This window comes from Dipodomys ordii, unplaced genomic scaffold (assembly GCF_000151885.1).
Source record: "Dipodomys ordii isolate 6190 unplaced genomic scaffold, Dord_2.0 Scaffold2, whole genome shotgun sequence".
Classification (NCBI taxonomy): Eukaryota; Metazoa; Chordata; class Mammalia; order Rodentia; family Heteromyidae; genus Dipodomys; species Dipodomys ordii.
The window spans coordinates 32,409,963-32,432,620 of NW_012267218.1; the positions used below are offsets into that span (position 1 = coordinate 32,409,963).

At 38.7% G+C, this 22,658-nt stretch overlaps 1 protein-coding gene across 1 annotated transcript in view; it reads left to right on the plus strand.

The window, feature by feature from the left end:
- The window catches only part of Kcnh5 (potassium channel, voltage gated eag related subfamily H, member 5), a 275,839-nt gene that overhangs the window by 60,865 nt on the left and 192,316 nt on the right, over positions 1-22,658 (plus strand). Inside the window, exon 7 of the mRNA XM_013013844.1 lies at positions 10,488-10,914. Coding sequence (XP_012869298.1) covers positions 10,488-10,914 — 427 coding nt within the window. The remainder of the gene's footprint in view (positions 1-10,487; positions 10,915-22,658) is intronic.

The window sequence follows — 22,658 nt, forward strand, 5'->3', positions numbered from 1 at the left end:
ATTCTGATATGAGGGGAATGAATCTCAAGTTAGCAGTTCAGCCAAAGTGCAGAAAAAAATGGGCAAGGGAGAAATATGGACTTATTCTTTACCACATTCTTTATATGTCTTAAAGTCTTATTTTGGTACAACTCTAATAACCTTAGTGTGTCTATGTCAGGAACTGAGCTTGAACTCAGGACCTGGGTGCTGTCCCTTAGTTTTTTGTTTTTAAACTAAAACATTTATTTAGCCAGTCCTGGAGCTTGAACTCAGAGCCTGGGTACTGTCCCTGAACTTCTTTTGCTCAAGACTAGCACTCTACCACTTGAGCCACAGCACCACTTCTGGCCTTTTCTGTGTATGTGGTACTGAGGAATTGAACCCAGAGCTTCATGCATCCTAGGCAAGCTCACTACCACTAAGCCACATTTCCAGCCCCTTCCTTGTTTTTTTTTTTTTTGTTGTTGTTGTTCAAGGGTAGCACTGCACCATTTGAGCCATAGCTCCACTTTGGGATTTTTTGACGGTCAAATGGAGATCAGAGATTTTTCAGACTTTTCTCCCCTAGTTGGCTTCACAATGCAAGATTGTGTCAGATCTCAACTTTCTGAGTAGCTAGGATTACAGATGTGAGCCACCAGCCTTCATCTGAAACTCTCTTCTTTGTAAGGCCTGACCTCTTTTTTTTTTTTTTTTTTGGTCGTGGGGCTTGAACTCTGGGCCTGGGCGCTGTCCCTCAGCTCTTCAGCTCAAGGCGAGCGCTCTACCACTTGAGCTAAGCACCACTTCCAGTTTTCTGGTGGTTTATTGGAGATAGGAGTCTCACGGTCTCTCCTGCCCGGGCTGGCTTTGAACCACGATCCGCAGATCTCAGCCTCCTGAGTAGCTAGGATTATAGGCGTGAGCCACCAGCTCCGGGCTAGGCCTGACCTCTTGATTTGGGATGCCTCTTCTTTTTCCCTGGTACTTGAATTGGTACAATAGGTCTGGTTCTCAGGCCTTTAGAGATGGGTTTAAATATATCATTGGCTTTCCTGGACCTCCTGCTGGAGGCAGCAACTTGTGGAATTTCTCAACATGCCTAGAGTCATATGAGCTAATTCCTCAAAACCTGTTTTTTGGTATCTGTCTTTATGTACCTATCATCTATCTTCATCATCTTTCTATTAACTAGATATATTATACAGATATATAAATGGAAAAATCTATAACCCATCTCTATATTATAATAAGCTTTATATATTCTATTAATTATCTATACCTGTATGTTTACCTATTTATCTTCTATCATTTAGAAATATTGTACAAATATGTAGGTAGATAGATAGAAAATATTTCCTATATATAATCTGTATCTCCAGCTCTAGCTTAGCTTTCCTGTTAATTTTTCTGGAGACCTATCACTAATACCTTTAACTTTTGCCTTCTTCTTATCTCTTTGTTTACACAACCACTTCAGCTTTCTCTGCTTCAACTCTCCTTGTCCATTGTCTCAATTCCTTATCATATTTTGGATCAAGTATTCTTTTGATAATAAACTATTTGATGTATCTTAAACTATTTGAGGTAGGGGCTATTTAAAGGAAGTCTGTCTAAAGTGATGGAATTTAAGCTCAGAGTTGAAATATGAGTAGGTTTTCACCAGGCCAAAGGAGTAGTTAGTGAGTTAACAGAATTGTATTGAATAGAATGTTTGGACTACGTTCCTAGTGAAAGAGAATATGGCATTTTTGAAGGAAGGAGGGAAGAAAGGAAGAAAGAAAGAAGGAAGTCCTCAGTAAACAAGAGTGCAGAGGGGGAGAGAATGGCTGCACAGAGAGAATGGCTGGAAAGGCAGACAATGACACATTATGTAAAGTGTTTGGATTGTATTCTAAAGGCTGTAAAAATGTTGAAGAATGACTTAAAATATCACTTGGTTTGCTTGTACATACATCATGCTTGAAAACAAGTCAAACCTCTTTGTAGGGTTCATGTTTTAATCAAGTTTTATATTCACTATCAACCCAGTGGTAATTAAAGAGCCTTTTCTGCAACAAAAGGCATTAAAAAGTACATTGCTAAAAAATAAGTCTATCTCTCTCTCTATCTATGTATGTCTATCATCTATGAATGGTGCTGTGATTCAGTAAGAAAATAAATTGGCTGAAATAGGTGTTATGTACACATTATTTAAATTCAGATGCCCTACCAAAGGATGATACCTAATGCGTGGATTAATTAGGATTATTTCCCTATGGAGCTCTTGGTAGCATGAGTCAGAGAAGTGAGGTCTGAATAGGAAGGAGGCAGTAGAATTTGTTATCTGGGTTAGCGGTTCAGATAACAAATGTAGTTTGTAATTTTCTTTCAGTCTTTAAATTGTACTCTACAAAAGGAAATGGAAATGGACTCTGTAGTCATTCATGTATGAAATCTATTTAGAATAAAACTCCAGTGCTTATGAAATGGAGCTTATTGTTTTGTGGTTTCTATCCAGTTGTCTAGTGTGGTCTACTTGTGAAGATGAATCAACCATTAGTTATTTATTGAAGTGTCAGTGCTGGAGGAGTCTGAAGTTATTAGGAGGGATGCATGTGTTGAGTATTTCATTCTTTCATTAGTCTACTCATTCCTTTGATAAACATTTTGATACCTGCTATGTTTCAGAGAGTTTATAGTATGCAAAGGGATAAAAGAATGAACGAAATAGGATGTGCACCAAAATCACAAAAGAGAGCAATGTCACAAAGGAGATGTACAGGGTCCTTTGAGATTACCTAATGCAGTGACCTGATCTAGATTGGTAAAGGAACATTCTCTGAGAAGGTGGTGATGGAGCTGAGGTCGAAATATTATTAGAGTCAAATAGGCTAAGGTCAGGGACATGAAAGAGTTGTAGAACATTCCATATGGAACAAATAACAAGGGCATAGTTGCTGTGTTTGAGAAGCTGCTGTATTCCTAGAACTGCAAGAGTAAGCAAGAGAGAGTAAACAAGAGAGCAGCCAAGGAAAAGATTCAAGGGATAAGCATGAAACAGAATTTTAGAACAGTTATCATGTGATTTTAAACTTGGGGCAGCTCTCAAAAGGTAACTCTTTAAATAGTGTTTCAAAGTGATTAAAAGGGTTCAAATAAACACCTTGAAACTCAAGAACCTCCATTTGTCTAGGAGACAGGTACATGATCTAAGTTAGTGACCATGGAGGAGAGAAACAGACAAATTTGAGATAGTTACAACTTAAAATTGACCAGATATAAAGGTAGGTTAGTGTAAGAGGTATAATAGAATGATATGGTTATTTTTGGTTTCTTTCCTTTTTGGGGGGGTTATGCTTAATCAGATAACTGAATGCTTTGAGGGCAAGGGAGGAGTAGATGATGATGAGAATGAGAATGATAGTGATAATGATTATTCTTTTTGCCAGTCACACAGCTTATAACTCAGGGCCTCTTGATTTCTTGACTTGCTTGTTCAAGGCTTGTACCCTACTACTTGATCCACACCTCTAGCTGGGGGTTGCTAGTTATTTCAGAGATAGACTCTTATGAACTTTTCTGCCTGAACTGGCCTCTAACCGTGATCTTTCGGATTTCAGCCTTCTAAGTAGCTTGGAATACAGGTGTGAGCCCACCAACACCTGTCTTAGATTATTTATTATTACTATTATTATTTAATGATTTATTATTATTTAAATACCTTGTGAGATATTAAATATGTATGTGAAGGATATAATTGGATGGGAGAGGTAAGTGAGCTCATAGGAAAGAAGATGAAGTTGCTAAGTAGTTGAGAGATTCTTTGAGGTTGATCATAGTGCATACAATCTCCCATATTGTATGAGCAGTTCTTAACTCAGGCATAGATAAAGCTGATGATTGAGTGAGGACTCAGTGACAGGGTTTAGTCAAGAGACAGAGATGCTAAGGAATTCATGATGTTGATGTTTAGAAATTATGGTGTCATGTACTAAAGAAGTAGAAAGAGGGTTAATAGATAAGAGAAAAATGTATCTGTCTGGAGGTTCGATAAGGTCAAACTGCTATTGTATTTGTGTAACCGGGTCAGTGGACTTGACAGAGAAGACTAAATGGTCAGACAGCAGGATTATTCAGTTCAATATTGCAGCACTACAGAAAGCTTTAGGATATAACAGATTTGAGGTTATGACCATGAGTGTGGGTATCTGAGGATAAGTGGACAGGTTGCAGGAGTTGGATTGGTGAAGAAATTCCAGGGCCAGCTCACTGGAAGGGTGATTCATATGGGTGTCATCTAGGGTAAGGATGAGATTTGACATGAGCCTAGATTTGAGAAATGTTTATGAGACACATGAAGTAATTGCTTTCATGTTCTTATGGTGAATTAATTGTCGTGAATCCATGCAAAGCTTCACAGTGAGATGTTTTCCAATACAATAAGCCAATAAAACCTAATAATTGTATATTGCATTTTATTTTACATGTGTGTATCCTACCTAGTTAGTAAATTTTGGTTTCCTGTATTTCCTAGGTATTTCTTCCTGTCTTAAGTCATATGTATGCAAGTATATAATGTCCATATGACATGTGCACTAATCCTACATTTGTATCAGCTGTTTTTCCCTACATAACACATTAACTTAAATTTTTTTATTGTGAAAATACTGTACAGAAGGGTTACAATTACATGGCAAGGTAATGAGTACATTTCTTATCAAGCATTGTTGCCTCCTCCTTTGTTTCCCCCTCCCATCCCTAAAAATTTTTTATATTATATATTTTTTATTGTCAAGGTGATGTACAGAAGGGTTATAGATGAATAAGTAAGGGAATAAGTACATTTCTTGTCAAATTAACTTTTGTGGATCCTATCCACTACTGTTTCTTAGACATATAACTGTAGTTCAGTTGGATATTTTATTTTATTTATTATTTATTTATTTTTGTCGATCATGAGGCTGGAACTCTGGGCCTGGACACTGTCCCTTAGCTCCTCAGCTCAAGGCTAGCTAGCACTCTTACCACTTGAGCCACAGTGCCACTTCCGGCTTTTTGTATTTATGTGGTACTGAGGAATCGAACCCAGGGCCTGATGCATGTAAAGCAAGCACTCTACCACTGAGCCACCTTCCCAGCCTGATTTTTTTTCTTCTGTTAAATCTGGGTTAGTTTTGGCTTATATCATCTGTGGTCGGCCAAGTTGCCTGTGGCTATACTTGTCTAAGCTGAAGTAGATGACTCAAAGGGCTGCTTCTGTTATATATCATTCTCCAAAAGTCTACTTGGTCTTCTTTCTCTTCATTTATCCTTTTTTCCCCTCCTCTCCTCTCCTTTCCTTTCTTTTTTGTCTTTTATTTTATTCTTTCACCCTCATTCCCTCCCTCCCACCTTCTTTCCCTCTCTCCCTCCATTCTATCTTTTTCCTTTTTCCTTCCTCTTTCCTTCTCTCCTTTTTCCTTTTTCTTTCTTCTTCCTTCCTTCTCTCCTGGAAGTTCTTTGATCAGCCCTTTTTTGTTTATGAAGCAAAACAGGAAAAGAAGGATAAAATATTGACTAAATTATCTTACCTACTGTTGTTAGTGATGATCCTTTGGAAGAATTAATTTGTGTCTTAGATGACTGTCATCACAAATAATTTTTATGTCAATAATGTATAGCATGTTTTCCATGTGGGAATATACACATACAAAAGGCAAGAGTTAATAGCACAGTGATGTCTCCTAGATATTATTCCTATGCTACTGCGGCTGGAGGGACCTGTCTAGGAAGGAAATTGGCTGGGAATGTGGAAAGCTGATGACTGAAAGTTCTCCATTAACCCTGCTGTGTTCTATTATGCATTCGATGTGTTTGGTATTCTTTTCTAGTAGAAGAACTGCAGGGATTTGTGTACTAAGAGCTCAGAGGTTAGAATAGAGGCAGAAAGTCACTGAAGTACACAGGAGGTCACAGAAGGATTGGAAAGTTTGGTGTGAAATGAAGCAGAAAATGATTGAGCAGACAAGTCTGGTGGAAGGTAAAGAATCAAGAAATTGTTTTAAAAGGGTGGGAAGTACAGAAAGGGGGAAGACTTTTTTTTTGAGGATCAGCCTATAAAACTATGCAATATTATCAGAATGAAATTTACTTTGCTCACAACTAATTAAATTCCATTTGTGGTCCAGTCCAAAGATTAGGGGAAGTGAATATCTCTTATTTTAGATACCGTGTTGCCTGTGATACCCCACGAGATGATGAGTAAGAGCTTCATAATTTGAATTGTCCTTTGGTGATATATTAGGTCTTTTATAAATATATAAATTAGGTCTTTTTAAAAATAATATTAATGTGACATACTTAAAGAGAAATATTAAAAATATTAACTGTACAGCCACAGCGAACACATCCAATCACTACCCCTCACCCCCCCCCAAAAAAATGGGACCTGCCATCATCATTTAACTTTTCTGGGCTATGTTTTCACAGTACTTAGTCACATAAATTGTTTTGATGGTTTAATTATTTACTAGATGGAAAGCACTTAGAACAGTACCTGGCACATAGTAAATTATCACTATTATTGTTGTCTTGACTGTTTTTTCCAAGTAGCAATGATCTAGCTTTTTGGTTGGCTGAATATAAGGAATCGGTGCATTCCTCTATCCCTCCAGATGGAACTATAAACCAGTGTATTCACCTTAGCAGTGTACAGAATGAGCTCCACCCTCATGAACACTCTGTGTATTTAGATGTAGTTAATGGCTTGCTCCATTCTCCTTTTCATCCACATTCCCTACTACAGTAGAGTTTTGAGATAATTTTTTTTCAATCTCCCAATGAATGTATGCAATATGTCTTTTATATGTGTAGTCTGGCTAGTAGAGAGATTAGAATTATTTTTGGTATTCAGTGTCATCTATTATTAATCCAACCTAAAGGTACATTGGCTATTTCTTCTCTACATTATATTACTAAATCACTTTGCATTTGGTTAAACCAAAGCCCTCTGAATTCACCTCCACATATACTTGTGTTGTAAAAGTTACTCTTTCATTTAATTAATGTGTTGGCTTGTTCAACATACTTCCAAAGGCCAGCTTTTGTAGTTGACACTAGATCTATTCCACAAGGAGTTTAGAATTTCCTGGGATGTCATACATGCAATTAGAATTGTAAAAAGCTGTGGTGGTGATAATTGTTGTAACAGAGATGTGCACAGTAGGGAGAGAAGGGAGGGCGTGACAAGGAGGATAGTAGAAGCAGAGAGATGATGTCAGTGAAGCGCTCATAGAGGGAGAAATGTTTGTCATAACTATAGGTAAGGTCTTAGCCGCCATGACAGTGGGAAGGAAGAGTGCTTTAAGCAAAGGGAAGTACCTGCAATACAGCTTGAAACAGCAGGGTGATCTGCAAGCTGCACATAATAAGAACATGCAAGCACCCAGAGGAGCCAGGCTGATTAGGTAGGCAGGTGAGCTTTATATGGTAGAATAGGAATTAATATTTAATCTTACAAGTAATGGGCTAATATGACAAGGTGTATCCAAAAGGGGAATGATTGACAGAGGTGCATTTGGAACATCCTAAGCCTGTATGATGCAATCTCTAAAGTAGAAGTGGCCATGAGAGGCTATTTCTGTCTCACATGTGAGCACAGAGCATAGATCATGACAAAGACATGGCCCATGGGTACAGAAAATAAGGGACCTTGTTGAGAGATTTATTAAGTATTTTTTGAACTCTTAAGAACTTTGAGCAGTGAGATCTTCAGGCTTTGAAAAACCACCTAGTTATAGCAAAAACAGGGAAGATGAGACTTAGCCCCAGGTCTGAGGGACAAGCTGGGTCAGACAGAATTGTCTTAGACGTGAATGACTCACTTTCATACCTGTTCCTTCTTGGGTACCTATAGCACTTCCAAATGGAAATTATAGCAGACATCTTGCTTATGGATAAGAAACTCAGGAGAGATTTTTTCCTTTTGTGTGCATTGAAAAGTAGGTCTGGATATGATCTATAAATAAAAGACAGTTAAAACCTGAATTTGTAGTAGGATCAGAAATAGAAGCTAGAAGCCTTTGCTATGAGAAGTCTAGCCCATAAAGAAGCAGAAGACAGTTTTAGAATATGATTTTAAAGAAATAACTGTTGAGGAATTGTTTAAAACCAGAAGAAAGGGTAGAACAATGGCAAAAGGAGTTTATGATGCTCAAACATTATGAAATGTTTTAGTAGTGTTGGAGCAGGCTCTAGGAAATGTATTATTGAATAACTGGGCTTCCTAGCTGGTGTCCTTCAGGGTGAGCTACATCTTCTTGGAGAAATCTGCTTTTTCTTCATTCGTTTGTTTGATTAATTAATTTATTTTCTTTAAGTAGTTGTACCAAAGGAGTTTCAAGTCTGTTTATAAGTACAATGCTTCTTGGTCAGTTTTACCCCTACCATTATTCTTTTTCATCTCTCTCAAGAAATCTGCCGCCTTCTGATCAGGAGACTGTATCTTCTTACCTTTGGGGCCTTGATTCTAGTAGATTCTGTTTCTTTATACTTTACTTAAGAGTTGTGGATGCTTTTAGTTCAAATGGGGTAAAGATTTCGTGTCTGCATTTCCTACCCTTTGTTTTTATCTTGAGGAATTTCAAGTAGAAATACTGTACAGACAGTATTTAACCAGATCCCCCACCATTCCTTTAAAAATTTGAGTTCCTGGGAAACAGTATCTACAGTGGCACTGTTTTTATTTTTAAATAGAACTTGGGAGTTTTTCATGCATTTCTATGATGAGTTTCTTTGGAGCAGAAGCAAGATAAATTTGTCTTAATGTCCCCAGGGTCCAACTCAGAACCCAGACTACAGAAGTGCTCCAACAAACACTTACTTTGTTTTTCTAGATTGCAATTATACAGGTCCACTTTTGAGAGCTCTGAATCTGTCTTAAACCTTCTCACCGTTCAGCAGAGGTGCTGAAAAGTATCCCTCTATGATGTCAATTTGTCATCTCAATTTTTATTAATTTGACTCCTTTTAAGTACTTAAAACTCAGTATCTTTAAAAAAAAACATTTCCTGCAAGTGTTCAAGGGGGGAAATACTTTTGCAAGTCATTGTGTATGACACAGCATTTGAGAGGCGATGGTGAATTTAAAGGCAGGGTAAAGCGCAAAGTGGCACTGTCTCCACCATTGCTTTTCTAGATATGCCGTTTCTCCTTCTCTGCAGTCTGCCTCTCCTTTCTTTCTCTTTTAAATTTTCATTGTAAAAAAAAAAACTACAAACCATCGCTACATTATCATCTAGTCTAACAAAGGAAAAACATCCTCATCTTTTCTACCTTAATTACAAAGTACTCGCACTATACCACAATTAAGGATGAATTAATGTCACATCCCATTTTACTACATCAAATAGCTCTTCCGTGTTGTGTTGTCTATATCCTTTTCTTTTTATTAGCGGGGATAGGGACACAATACTGGGCTTGAACTCAGTGCCTGGGCACTGTCCCTTAGCTTTTTTTAATGGTGCTCTACCACTTGAGTCACAGATTTACTTCCCTTATTTTGGGTGATTAATTGGAGGTGAGTCTCACAGACTTTCCTTCTTGGGCTAACTTTGAATGGGGATCCACAGATCATAGCCTCTCAAATAGCTCAATACCTATTGGTACCTGGCCTCTCGTGCATCTTCTGGGAGACTAAGTTAGCAGGAAGTCATGGACTTCAGTTGATATTCAGATTATGATCATATGAGAGCTTCCCAGGTGATTGTGCTAGCTTCCCTTTCTGCCTGTTTTCCTGATCTGTTATCAGGAATTTGTCTGCCTCCCTCTTTCCACCACCTCAGATGGACCGTTCTACACTTCCAAAAAGTCACTGTGGGATTCTCCTTGATTTCATAAAGCTTTCATGTTTTCAAGTGGCAGTATTTTGCTTGGCATTTTAAACTTCCCACCAAAATAAGAATATTTTTGCTGCTCTTTCCTCTTAACCTATCTTAGCTCTGTTTGTGTTTTGCAGAACTCTATAAATTTAGTGTCAAGGCTGTGATGGGACACAGTGGCCCAGCTATGGGATTTCCTGTCCATGGTTTCTGTTGTTGTTTTCTTGCTTGTGAAATTGGGTTTCTTTTTTCAGAGGTTCTTCTGTTTGTAGCTATTATAAAGTAAGACATAAAAAGAAACCTTTCAGTGGAGAGAAAAAATTTTATAGGAAGAAGTAAAAGGTCTGAATACATCACCCCTCTGTCTATGTTTATATTGCATTTAAACATTTTTGTCTTTCTTTGCTTATTTTATGCAGCACATATAAAAAGCAATTGGATATTCCTTTGCTAATGGGAACTTGTTTAATCTTGTATAGTTACAAGGTATTTTATGCTCCTAGGTGGGAAGGAATTTGCAAGTTTTTACAACCATTTATTATTTTGGCTTAAGTCAGACTTGTAGTATGTGTACATTTCTAGTCTATAAATAGCTACTCAAATCCATGAAAGTGACCCCATAGTATTTCTTTCCCAGCTTTTTCTTTTCTGGAAATGCATTGTGATTTCTTTTATCGTTTTATGCAGGGAATCAGCAGTCTCTTCAGCTCTCTGAAAGTGGTGCGTCTGTTACGCCTGGGCCGCGTTGCTAGGAAACTGGACCATTACCTGGAATATGGAGCTGCAGTCCTCGTGCTCCTGGTGTGCGTGTTTGGGCTTGTCGCCCACTGGCTGGCCTGCATCTGGTACAGCATTGGAGACTATGAGGTCATTGATGAAGTCACCAACACTATCCAAATAGACAGTTGGCTCTACCAGCTGGCCTTGAGCATCGGGACTCCATATCGATACAATACCAGTGCAGGAATATGGGAAGGAGGCCCCAGCAAGGACTCGTTGTATGTGTCCTCTCTCTACTTTACCATGACAAGCCTTACAACCATAGGATTTGGAAACATAGCTCCCACCACAGATGTGGAGAAGATGTTTTCAGTGGCCATGATGATGGTTGGCTGTAAGTATCTTGGTTCAACTTTTTTTTTTTAACAAAGTTAAGTTTGCTGTTTAGCAATTTTCTTAGTTCCCATCTCTGATGAGATTGAAATGAACTATTTTATCTTCAGAACGGTGTTTTCATTTAGATCGTTTATAACTGGTTTCATTCTTATTCAACTGTATAAAATAATGCCAGATACTCTATTTTGCTCCTTAGAATGTGTTGGCACATGAAAAACAGTGTGGCTTGGAATGAGGCAAGTTCAGAATGGGGAGTCTGGCTTAATTCTGCTCCTGGGGTTCTACCCCAGAGAGCTCCCATGAAGGAACCAAATGGCATCTGGTACATCCTGTAGGATTTGTTGGTACTATGTTAAATAGCCCCGAACCAGGCAGGATCTGACATGAGATACATAGTCCTGAAAATATTTTAGTTGATGAATTATTTCTAAATTAGAGCTGAACTTAGGATAAAGTGTTTTTTTTTTTCTTCTGCTGTTCCTGGAGCTTGAACCTGGTGCTGTCCGTTAGCCTCTTTGTGCTAGCACTTTACCACTTATGCCACAGCACCACTTGTAGCTTTCTCTGAGTAGTTAATTGAAGATAAGAGTCTCACAGAGTTTCCAGCCTGAGTAGGCTTCAAACCACGATCCTCAGATCTCAGCCTCCTGAGAAGCTAGGATTACACCTGTGAGCCACTGGTACCTGGCACAGTTTTATGTATTAAGATTATATTAGGGGGCTGGGAAGGTGGCTCAGTGGTAGAGCACCTTGCCTTGCATGCATGAGGCCCTGGGTTTAACTCCTCAGCACCACATAAGCAGAAAAAAATGGAAGTAGCACTGTGGCTCAAGTGGTAGAGTGCTAGCCTTGAACTGAAGAGCTGAGAGACAGTGCCCAGGCCCAGAGTTCAGGCCCCACAACCGACAAAAAAAAAAAGATTATATTAGGAACCAGGTTTATGTATTGAGATGAATAAAAAGGTTTATAAATGTAGTATTGGTTACAAACATGCTAAGTTGAAGCTATCACTAAGGAAAAGAATGGGTAAGTAAATGCAAGTCCACTTGACAGTGACGGGGTTCTAAGATTTAGCACACATGCCTGAGTGTGGAGTGTCTTAATGGTGTTCTTGAAAGTAGCTTGCTATTTCAAAGGGCCAAAGGCTGTATGCTCTCATCTCCAGTGGATACTGGTTGGCATGAATAGACAAGGATGCTAAGGAAATGCACACTAAGAAGTTGTTTTGAATGTGTTGAGGGGCCTTCACCAACATCTGCTCATTGATATTGACTTGGTGGTTTTATGCATGTGGAGTTCTGATCTCTGAAGTCACTTTAGGAATGTTGTACTGGATGTGTGAGCACTTTAGAAGCCTTTGAATCATGATTCTGTAGCTTTTGTTCTGGGCCATTGTTTCTTGAGATTCTGTAATACCAAGGTTTAGATCTTAGTATTGGTAGGAATCATGTTAGCATGCCTAGGTACTGGGTGGCCAATAGTATGTCCCTCACTAAGCAGGTAGTTCATAGTTCAGAATGTCCAAAAGCTCTTAGAGCTCTAATATCAGCTGTTATTTCACTTCTGCCACTCGAATCCTCTACATCCAGCTGCAGAAACAACAGTGTATAGGTCCTATTTGTGGGTTATAACTAGCAGTCAGAGGAGGAGTTAGAAACCAAGTATTGCTTGTTCCAGAGGCCTTTAGGAGAAAAATGTCCTGATGTGTATGGAAATCTTGATGGCAATTCAACTGATGCTTTTAATATTTATGAAATACATTTTGGCTTAAATTTATGCATAGCTAGAGTTTAAAAACCATCTTTCTAGCCTGAAGTAATTGTATTCACTAGAAATTGCAGAGAGTGCCTGCTCTTCTCTGTACCTTGCTTCCTCCATCTTCTGTAACTATGACACAAAGTCAAATTGACATCAGTCTAGCTCTACTTTTTTTTTTTTTGTTCCCAGTACCAAGGCTTGAATTTATGGCCTCACACTCTCCGGGCTTTCTTGCTCCAGGCTGGTGCTCTACCACTTGACCAATAGCTTTGGTCCTACTTTTTGTTGGTTATTTTGGACATGGCGTCTCATAGACTCTTCTTCAAGCCATGAACCTGAGATCTCAGCCTCCTGAGTAGCTTGGGCTTAAAGGTTTGAGTCACAGGTGCTGGCTTTCTGTGTTGTTTTGTCACAAGTGAAGATGCCTGTAATTTCCACTGCAGTCATAATATAGAACAATGCCACCAGCACGAAGATCTTCCTCATGTAATCTACCTAATCATCCATAGCCCCTGAAAATTAATGATCTTCTCTCCTTCTCTGTGCTCTTGTGATTTTGAGAATGTTATGGAAATAGAACTACATAAAATGTGACTTGTGGAAATTGGCTTTTACCAGTCCGCATAATGTCCTTGAGATCTATCCAAAGTGAATGGATCAGTAGTTTCTTCTTATTTCTGAGTAGCATTTTATGGTTTGGATGTTCACTATTTAACCATTCATGTATCAAAGGATTTTTTTGGTTATTTTTAGTTTTGGACTCTATAAATAAAACTACTATGAACATTTATGTACAGGTTTTTGTGTGGACATAAATTCTTAATTCTCTGGGATAAATGCCCAGAGTTGTAAATAAGCATCTACTTAGTTTTTAAGAAAATTGACAAACTATATTGAAAAATGAGAACCTAGCACAGTTATTTCTCAAGAGAACCATGGGAAAATGAAGTCTACATTGAGCTGAAGGATAGCTATCCTTCTTCTTTTTGTCTTTCAAGCCCCTAAACTTAAGCTCATCCTAGATTGCTATTGTTTTTCTCTTGGGGTGCATCCATTTATAAACAGGCCTCTTGGCTTGACCTTCAACATACATTGGATTATTGTTTTATACTTCCATAGCTTATCAACAAAGACCAACTCCTATTTTTGGTGGCCTGGACTTTTGATACCACCTCCTCTTGTTAATTTTGTTGCTATTCTTCTTCATAAATTCCTACCCAGAAGTCAGAGAAGCCCAGAAATAGGTATGACATTGATTAAGAGAACATTGTGTATTGTAATCATTGTTGAATGGCATCTCCTTTGTACAACTACTTAAGAAAAAGATCATAGCATTCTTTTACTCAATTCTCTTCAATGTGCATGAGGTAAAATTCACACCACCTAACTCCACCTTTCAGAGTTTTACCCATAGGTCCTGGCTTGTCGGATGCTCTTTACTTTCTACTGTTCCTGCAAAAATAAAAATAAAGGTCACTCTCTTGTCGTTAAACTCATGGCATTCAATGCTGAGCCAGGACATTCTGCTATTCCTGAATTCATGCAGGCCTTCCCTGAATCACTTGATTAAAAATCTTCCCCAAAGCCTACCCCACCTCAGAAACCATCCTAATGCCAAGCTCTGTCTGCTTTTTCTTCACTGTACCTGCAAATAACTGCAGCCAGAATGTATGGCCCACATAACCAGAGCCTTTGATTGCCATTTTCTACTTCTGTGTCCTTCATATCTAATAATCTTTTCTTCCAGCACACGTTGTCATAATTCTTTGAGTTTACTTGTGTTGGGAATTTTCACCTTGATTCAGCTGGGTCTTCACAACTTCATTTGACTCAGAATTTGTTCTGTTTCTTTTCTGCTTTATATATGGCCAAATATGTGTGGTAGATCTAAATTTCCTCTCCCTTTTCTGCTGTTCCTGGCTTGTCTTCAAGATGAAGACCTAGTTTAAATCTAGCCATTCTTTCTTCCTTGAGATTCTGCTACCTCTTTTCAATCCTGCTTCTATCTGCTTATATTCCAGGCTCTGACATTGTGTTGCTAATTGACTTTTGTTTTCCTTCCTTTTATGTCTTTGGATTAGTCCAGACTGTAGCCCATGTGTACTAGGGTGGGCCTTCTTAGAGTCTCCTTATTCTGCAGATTATTTTTCTCTGAAGATACTCTGAAAATACAATAGAAGTCTAGGCTCCTGAACTATTAGTGTAACTTCATACAGTTCTAAAATTTGTGAGACACACATGCCAAAAACATCTTAATATCTTATATACTGAGGATAACAAACATACCACCAGTATTTGTAGAACCTAATATGTGCTATTAGTCATTCCCAGGGCTTTAGGATGTGTGTGTGTGTGTGTGTGTGTGTGTGTGTGTGTGTGTGGAGAGGGAGGAGAGAGGGAGAGAGAGAGAGAGAGAATGAAAGAGTGAGATAGAAAACAGTGAAGTTCATTCTTTTGTTTGAGGAACTCAGTCTATTTGTACTGGCTAGTGTGAGAAGCACCCCTGTGACATTATAACTCAATATGTGTGAAAAATCTTTTATCAAAAAGTTGATAGTGGGGGGTTGGGAAGGTAGCTCAGTGGTAGAGTGCTTGCCTTGCATGCCTGAGACCCTGAGTTCAATTCCTCAGCACCACATAAGCAAAAAGATAAAAGCCGGAAGTGACGCTGTGGCTCAAGTGGTAGAGCGCTAGCCTTGAGCTGAAGAGCTGAGGGACAGCGCCCAGGCCCAGAGTTCAGGCCCCACGACCGGAACCCCCCCCCAAAAAAAAAAGTTGATAGTGGTACTAACTGTTGAGAAAAATAATCACTACTTGTAAATGGTAGACTTTTTTTCCTAGAAAAATCCTTAAATTGTTTCATGCCTTCTAGCAAGATCTAGAAATTTCAGTGGCAGCAAATCCAGTTCCTAACTTCTTTATGAGCCTCCTTCTTTCTTTAGTGGCCTTTCTGAATCCCAAGCTCTTGCCACCTAATACAAAACTGCACTTGCACTCTGTTCATGAATATAATTACATGGCTCCTTATGTTAATTTCAGACAAATCATCAAAATAAGATGAGGTATCACAATGAGGCCCTCCCTGCTGGAATAACTAACATAAGCCAATAATAAGTAAATACAAATACAATTAGGACTATAGCCTACTCTTGACCCATCTCCTGAGGTTCCTTCCAGATTTCATCAATGTAGTAGAATCCCAGGACATTTCCTTTTATCTATTATGTGGAATTTCTTAGACTGAAGTCCTTCATTTTGTGTTTGTCCAGTGTGAAAAATCCTTCTGCTCTCATTCCTGAACTTGTCACTTGGTTCTTTTTAAAATAGGACTGTTATCATGAATTCTTCAAATTGTTGCCTTTCCATCTTTTGAGTTCTATTTTTACTTTATAATTGTATCAGGTATGCTTTTTTTGTACTGCTGTTTGAAACCAGGGCTTTGCATAGATGCTCTACCACTTTAGTCATAGTCCCAGCCCTTTTATCTTGTGTTTTGCTTTTGAAATAAGATCTCCTTAACTTTCCCTATGCTGACTTTGAAGCCACAATCTTTCTGCGTGGGTCTCCTGAGTTGTGTGCCAGTCCACCTGGCTGTGTTATGCACTGGGTTACTCTCACAGCTTGGGCAGAGGCAATCACCCACAGCCTACCGTGCATACCACCGTTCTCCTCACCCCTTCCTGTCTCTCCAGTCACAGATGAATCTGACCAGTTTTCAGATCTTCAAGAAATTTACTACTAAAGTGCTTTCATGAAAGACTTTTATTTTTTGCATTTAAATTCTGCAATATTTGTGGAAAGAAGCAAGAAAGGTTTTGCTTTTAGATCAAGATGTGTATAATCTCTTTACTAATTTACTCTGTAAATACTTAATGATGCCTTCGTGGAATGTTTTCTAATCCATTTCATTTACATAATCTTATTATTGAGCCCCTAATAATTTTCCATTTTCCGAAGATTAGCCGACTGACTAATTTTGCTGCTGTGTGGAAAGCACCTTAGTACGCTGATAATTTGTTTTGATGGCTATAAAACAAAGGAACACGAGTGTGGGAATTTTGTAATGTGATTATCCTCTTAATGTATTTTTATGATTCTTCTTCTGAAGATTCATCAAGAAAGTAATTACTTAGTTGCTTCTTTATTACCAACTTGTATTTTAGTTGAATCTAACCATCAGCAAGAACTCTATATTCACATCTTTCATTATAACTTTATAAAAGAAACATATGAAATAAAAAGTCAATTGTAGTTAGCTCTGGAATGTTGAAACATAAATCTCCGTGTACACACGTATTTTTAACATATTACTAAAACATTATTTAGCACATAGATGACATATATAAAACAACAAGGTTGGAATTTGAGTGTTTGCTTTATTTAAAAGCATTTTTTAAGGTGGGTGCTTAAGTAATGGCTCATGCTTATAACCCTAGTTACTTAGGAGGCTGAGATCTGAGAACTGAGATTTGGAGCCAGCTGAGGCAGACAAATCCATGAGACTCTTACCTCCAATTAACCAGAAAAAAGCTTGGCTGGAAGCGTGGCTCAAGAGGCCAAGAACCAGCTATGATTGAAAAAGCTGAGTGAAATCATGAGACTGAGTTCAAGCTCTAAGACTGGCACACACACAAAAGCATTGCTTATTCTTTCTACTCTTGTCTGTTTAATTGACAAATCCAGGCAGTCTACTTCACATGGTGTGTTGACAGTCAGAATTGGTATGGCTGTGAGACCATGCATACTGAGACTTGCAGAGCAAAGCAAAACACAAAATGAAAAACTACAAATGTGAACATTGTTGAGGTGTAATTGGTAGAGAAGACATCAAGGTGCAATAATACTAATTTGTGAATCTTTTCCAAAGAGGAAGTAATGGATGATAGCTTAAGTAGTCTAAATTTTTTTTCTGTCATGGACTGGTGTTGTTTAAAATCTGGGTGGCAAATAGCATATTCAAAAGTAAAGTGAGACCCTCCGCCTATGGGATGTGTATGTAGAAAGGGATATTTGAATCTCTGTGTGGGAAGTTAGGGCCCATGGGGGCATTTGGTCACAGCCTCCTTTCTTCCATATCCTAGGAGACTAGTATCATATCCTATTTTTAGCTGCCTTAGCCTTAGCTTCCTGGGCCTTTCTCTAGGGAATTCAGGTAATGGTTAAAATGAAATTAAGGGTAGTGCCTTGACCACTATGCATTGGAAAAGAAAATAGAATATAGAAAAAGTTGGGGACAATGCAAATTATCAAAGAAATCTCTTAGGAATTTTATCTATTTGGGGTATTGTGACTTGGATGAGTTGAAATATGTGGTTTTTTTAAGCCACTTTTTCAGTGCTAACACACCCTAGTACTTCTAAGATTTCATTAGTGCAGTCAGAACATTGTCTATAGCTTGGGACTAGTTATTGGAGATTACTATAGAACTGAGGTAGTATCAAAGAGGTAGGATTTTTCATGCAGAGTGCTCACATTATTTTTATGGAGAATGAGAAGTGAAGGCAAACATTCAGTCAAGAGTTGAAATCAAGGAAGTTGAAATGCAATCAAGGAAATATTATCACGGAATGTTATAGAGGTAAGAAAATATGCTTTTAGGGGGTTGGGAAGGTGGCTCAGTGGTAGAGCACTTGCCTTGTATGCCTGAGGCCCTGGGTTCGACTCCTCAGCCAGAAGTGGCGCTGTGGCTCAAGTGGTAGAGTGCTAGCCTTGAGCTGAAGAGCTGAGGGACAGCGCCCAGGCCCAGAGTTCAGAGTTCAAGCCCCACAACCGGACCCCCCCCCCAAAAAAAAAGGAAAAAAAAAGAAAATATGCTTTTAGAAAGGAAACTGTTTTTCTGTATAGAAAGTAATCAGCATAGGAAAGCAAAGGTTTTTGTCTCAGGCAAAAGGGTCTGGAGAGATACTAGAATGCATACCCATTGAGGAGCACCCAGAAATGTGCTAGATTTGGGCAGATGCCCTTAAAAAAAACCTCTGAAGTGATCCTAGATACTCAGGAGGTTGTGATCTGAGGATTGTGGCTCAGAGCCAGCCTAGACATGAAACTTCGTGAGACTCTTATCTCCAGTAATCTACCAGAAAACAAGAAGTGGCACTGTGACTCAAGTAGTAGAGTGCTAGCCTTGAGCTGAACTGCTGAGGGACAGAGCCCAGGCCCAGAGTTCAAGTCCCATGATCAACAACAACAACAACAAAAATCTCTTAAGTGTTAATATGATACTTCCATTAATTCAGATATAATATTATTATGTTTCTTCTTTTCCTTGCTTTTGTGGTGTGGGCAAGCAATGGAATGTGAACTTGCTGATTTTCATTTCTGGTCTTAGTTTTAGTCAAATAGTGAGAGCTTCAAGCCTTGTGTTTATTTTGGAAACTGGGTCAGTTCTTTACCTGAGCTTGTAAGAACTTTTTCTTTTATCTTCTCTGTTCTTTAATGACTTGAGTATCCCATGAGGAAAAACATTCTGTGGAGCTCAAAGTTCAGGGTTGTGTAGGTACTTTTTTTTTAATGGCTTCATAGTTTTGGATGTACAGTCCAGTAGTTAAAAAAAGACTGTGTGATGTGTACTTTATTCTCTGCTTCTTATTCAAAATAGAACTTGTCCTTTGTAGGCATGTTCTTTTATACCATGTGTCTTCTTATGTTGTTAGATTTTCACGAACTCTCTTATAGTCTGTAAAGGTAGAATATTTCCAGAAAACAACCAGACATTATTACCTAGCCTGGAGTCTGTGCAAAGGTCTTTCTGGAAAGGAATCCTGTCATTCAGAGTTATTCATTCTATTCATCATGGTGCCAGGTGCTCTGGTAGATATTGGGGTGTGGAGATACTCAATTCTTCTCTGCCCTCACTATGTTTGGATATGGTGAGAGTACCAGACAAGAAAGCACTGAACATGCCTTTATCTCTGTCCTCATCTAACCCCACGCCTACTCCTAACTTCTCTTCATATTGTGAGCTAAGACTTTGAACAGTTGAATTTGGAACTTGGACTCCGAAGAATGCAATCTGTGTTTGTCCTGTGTGTTCTTGTATCTTTAGCACAAGCCAGTATCTCCTAGTGGTTAGTTGGACTTATTGAACATGTTGGATGAATGAGTGTATGGATTGATAAAGTTCAACTAACTCAGCCAGAGGGAGTCCAGCAAGACGTTTTAGAAAGAAGTCATTCTGGATCTCTGAATACAAAACAAGTAGGTAAATGAGACAGGACTTAAGTTCTTTCTAGGTGAAGAGAACATGACATTTTTGTCCCTGAATTAGGTCTGGGATGGTAGAATAGGAGCTAGTCTAGATGAGAAGCTTCCTAAATACTTCATCAAGGCCCCCTGGTCTACCGTTCCATCTGAATGGACCCTTTGGTGGGGCAAATAAAGTGTCATGGCCAAGTTAAAAAAGAAAACAAACATACAACCCTTCCCCCAGAACATATGACAAGACACAGGAACACGTAATTTGGCCCTTTTGGGAGGCTCCATGCATTTCACTTTGGCTTGTTTGAGAAGCAGATGTGGCTGGCGAGGAGGAAAAGAACCAAGATGTCAGCAAGTCTTTCATAGTATGAGAGCTTTGCCTTTCACCCTACAGGTTGCGTGATGAATAAGATTTGATGCTTCATTGTGCAAGATAGCTAGAGAAGACCATGGCTATGGGCAAAAACAAAACAAAACAAAAACCAAGTAGAGAGCTGCTGGAGTAATCCAGGAAAAATTGAGATGGAGGAATATATGGAAGCTATAGGTTTAGAGTTGGCAAGTGACTTTGTTTTGTAAAGGGTTACCGAGTAACTAAGATAGGCTAGGTTTCAATGTCTCAAAGTCTCTGTTGCAGTGAATCATCTCTGGCTGTTGTATTGCTACAGCAGCCACAGACAACAACATATAAATAAATGAACTCAGCTAGGGTCCAGTACAGTTGGTGGCAGACCAGATTTGGCATGGGCTGCAGTGTTATGTATGTAAAAAGACTATAATCTCTGGAGTCAGGCAACCTAGATTTGAGGTTTTTGTTCTTTATTACTTACTAAAACTTCACATGAGTTACCTAAACCATCATCTGTAAAATGTGGAGAATAGCCCCTCCATTTCAGACTTAATCTAAAAAAGAGATCATATATAAGTTCCTGAAGTATTAGGAAAAAAAGTTGTCACAATGAATGTGTAGGATGCTGTAGAAGAGTTCAAAAGGACAGGCAGAAGTAAATTTACAGAAGTAAACATACAGATGTAAATTTAGATGGATGAATGACAGAGTACTTCTTGATGAAGGTGGAACAGACGATCCTGGGGAAAGAGGGTGTTCTTTAGTCAATGGGACATGTCCATTAGGCAGTCAGGAATGTGGGCTTCACAATGTCTGAGGACAAGAGAATACTGGGAAAACCAAGCTGGTAGGGTGGGTATCTGAGGACAGCCACTGAGAGTCCAAGGAGAGAGTGTAGATGGGGAGAAAGCCAGGTATGGCTCTGTAAAAAGAGTTTGCTTGCTAAGAATGAACAAGAGACTCCAGGATGGAAGGGGGTGGGGTACAACAGAAGACAGGGACAGCATGTCATGAGCCATGTGGCTGACACAGGTGACTTCCCATGAGTAGCTTCTTTGGACAATTGAGAGGAATGAGCCCTATGGAGAATTTATGGAATCCAAATTATTGGGTTTTTTTTTCTATTTGAAGGCAAATAATTTCATTAGTAGCCTTTCATGTAGAATGTAGGTAGATGATGCTAATAGAATTTTCACTGTCAATATTGTTTTCTACCAACTTTCAAGATTGACAAAAATTGGTTTAAAATAGATCACTGGATGCATGGCATTTTTCTTTTGTGTTATCAAGCAAAATAAAAGTGATTGGGAGGAGGAATTTCTAGGAAATCTCATTTTTCCAAGAACATTTGTTTTGGTCAGAGAATTTTATTTTCTAACAACTACAGGCTTATTTGGTGATCTTCAATATGTTAATTTTTGACTCCTAATAATATATCCATTATTATATCCATAATAATATATCCATTAATATATCAGGGTAGACTTCCTGATCTGCTAGGTAAAGTGGGGACTTAGATGATCTGTGCATGTATCCTATAAAGGGTATACTGATATAAAGCATGTACTGATTTTAACTTGCTTGAGATGAAATATTAATTTTTTCACAGACTAAAAGACTAATAATGTATATAGTAATATATTTGGGGCTTCTTAAATAAGAGGCTAGGATACAAAAGACCTTTATGCAAGGATTCCAGAATTACTTTGGTAAGCTTAGAGCGCAGATTTCTTTGGAGCAATTGCTAAGCTAGCTCCCAGGTGATTGTTTACCTACTTATTTAAAATTTACATAAGTTTCGTGAAGACTGCTGTGTGTGTGTGTGTGTGTGTGTGTGTGTGTGTGTGTGTGCGTGTGTGTGTGTGTGTGTGTGTGTGTGTGTGTGTGTGAAATGCTCTTTATAGAATGAGAACTAGACCCAGGTTGACTCCCGGAAAAGACTAGAGACTTCAAAGATTCCCTTTGAAGTTTACAGCTTCCCTTTTGGAGCCTAGTTTTTAGCCTACCCTTTCTATCTTACCTTTTAAAAAACCTGCATTTATTTTTAAACTGTCTCCAAAAGACTTAATCTGTGGCCGCCTAATTCAGGAGCCGCACCAGTTTGAAATAAATGTAAGGGAAGGACACTTAACTTGTGAGCTTCTAGTGAGGTGTTTGGGAAGGAACAAGACTAGTATTGACTCTCCTTATAATTTTGGTTTCAGAGTCATAGAACTTGGGAATTTTCTTACTTTGGGTTCCCTGTGGGCTTGCCAGTCAATTGTCCCAGAATATCCTTTAAGCAGGTATGTTTCCAACTTCTCCATCTCCTTCTCCTTCTCCTTCCCCTTCTTCATCTTCTCCTTCACCTTCTCTTTCTCCTCCTCATTCTCCTCCTGCTCCTCCTCCTTCTCCTCCTTGTTTCTCCTTCTCCTCCTCATTCTCCTTCTCCTTCTCCT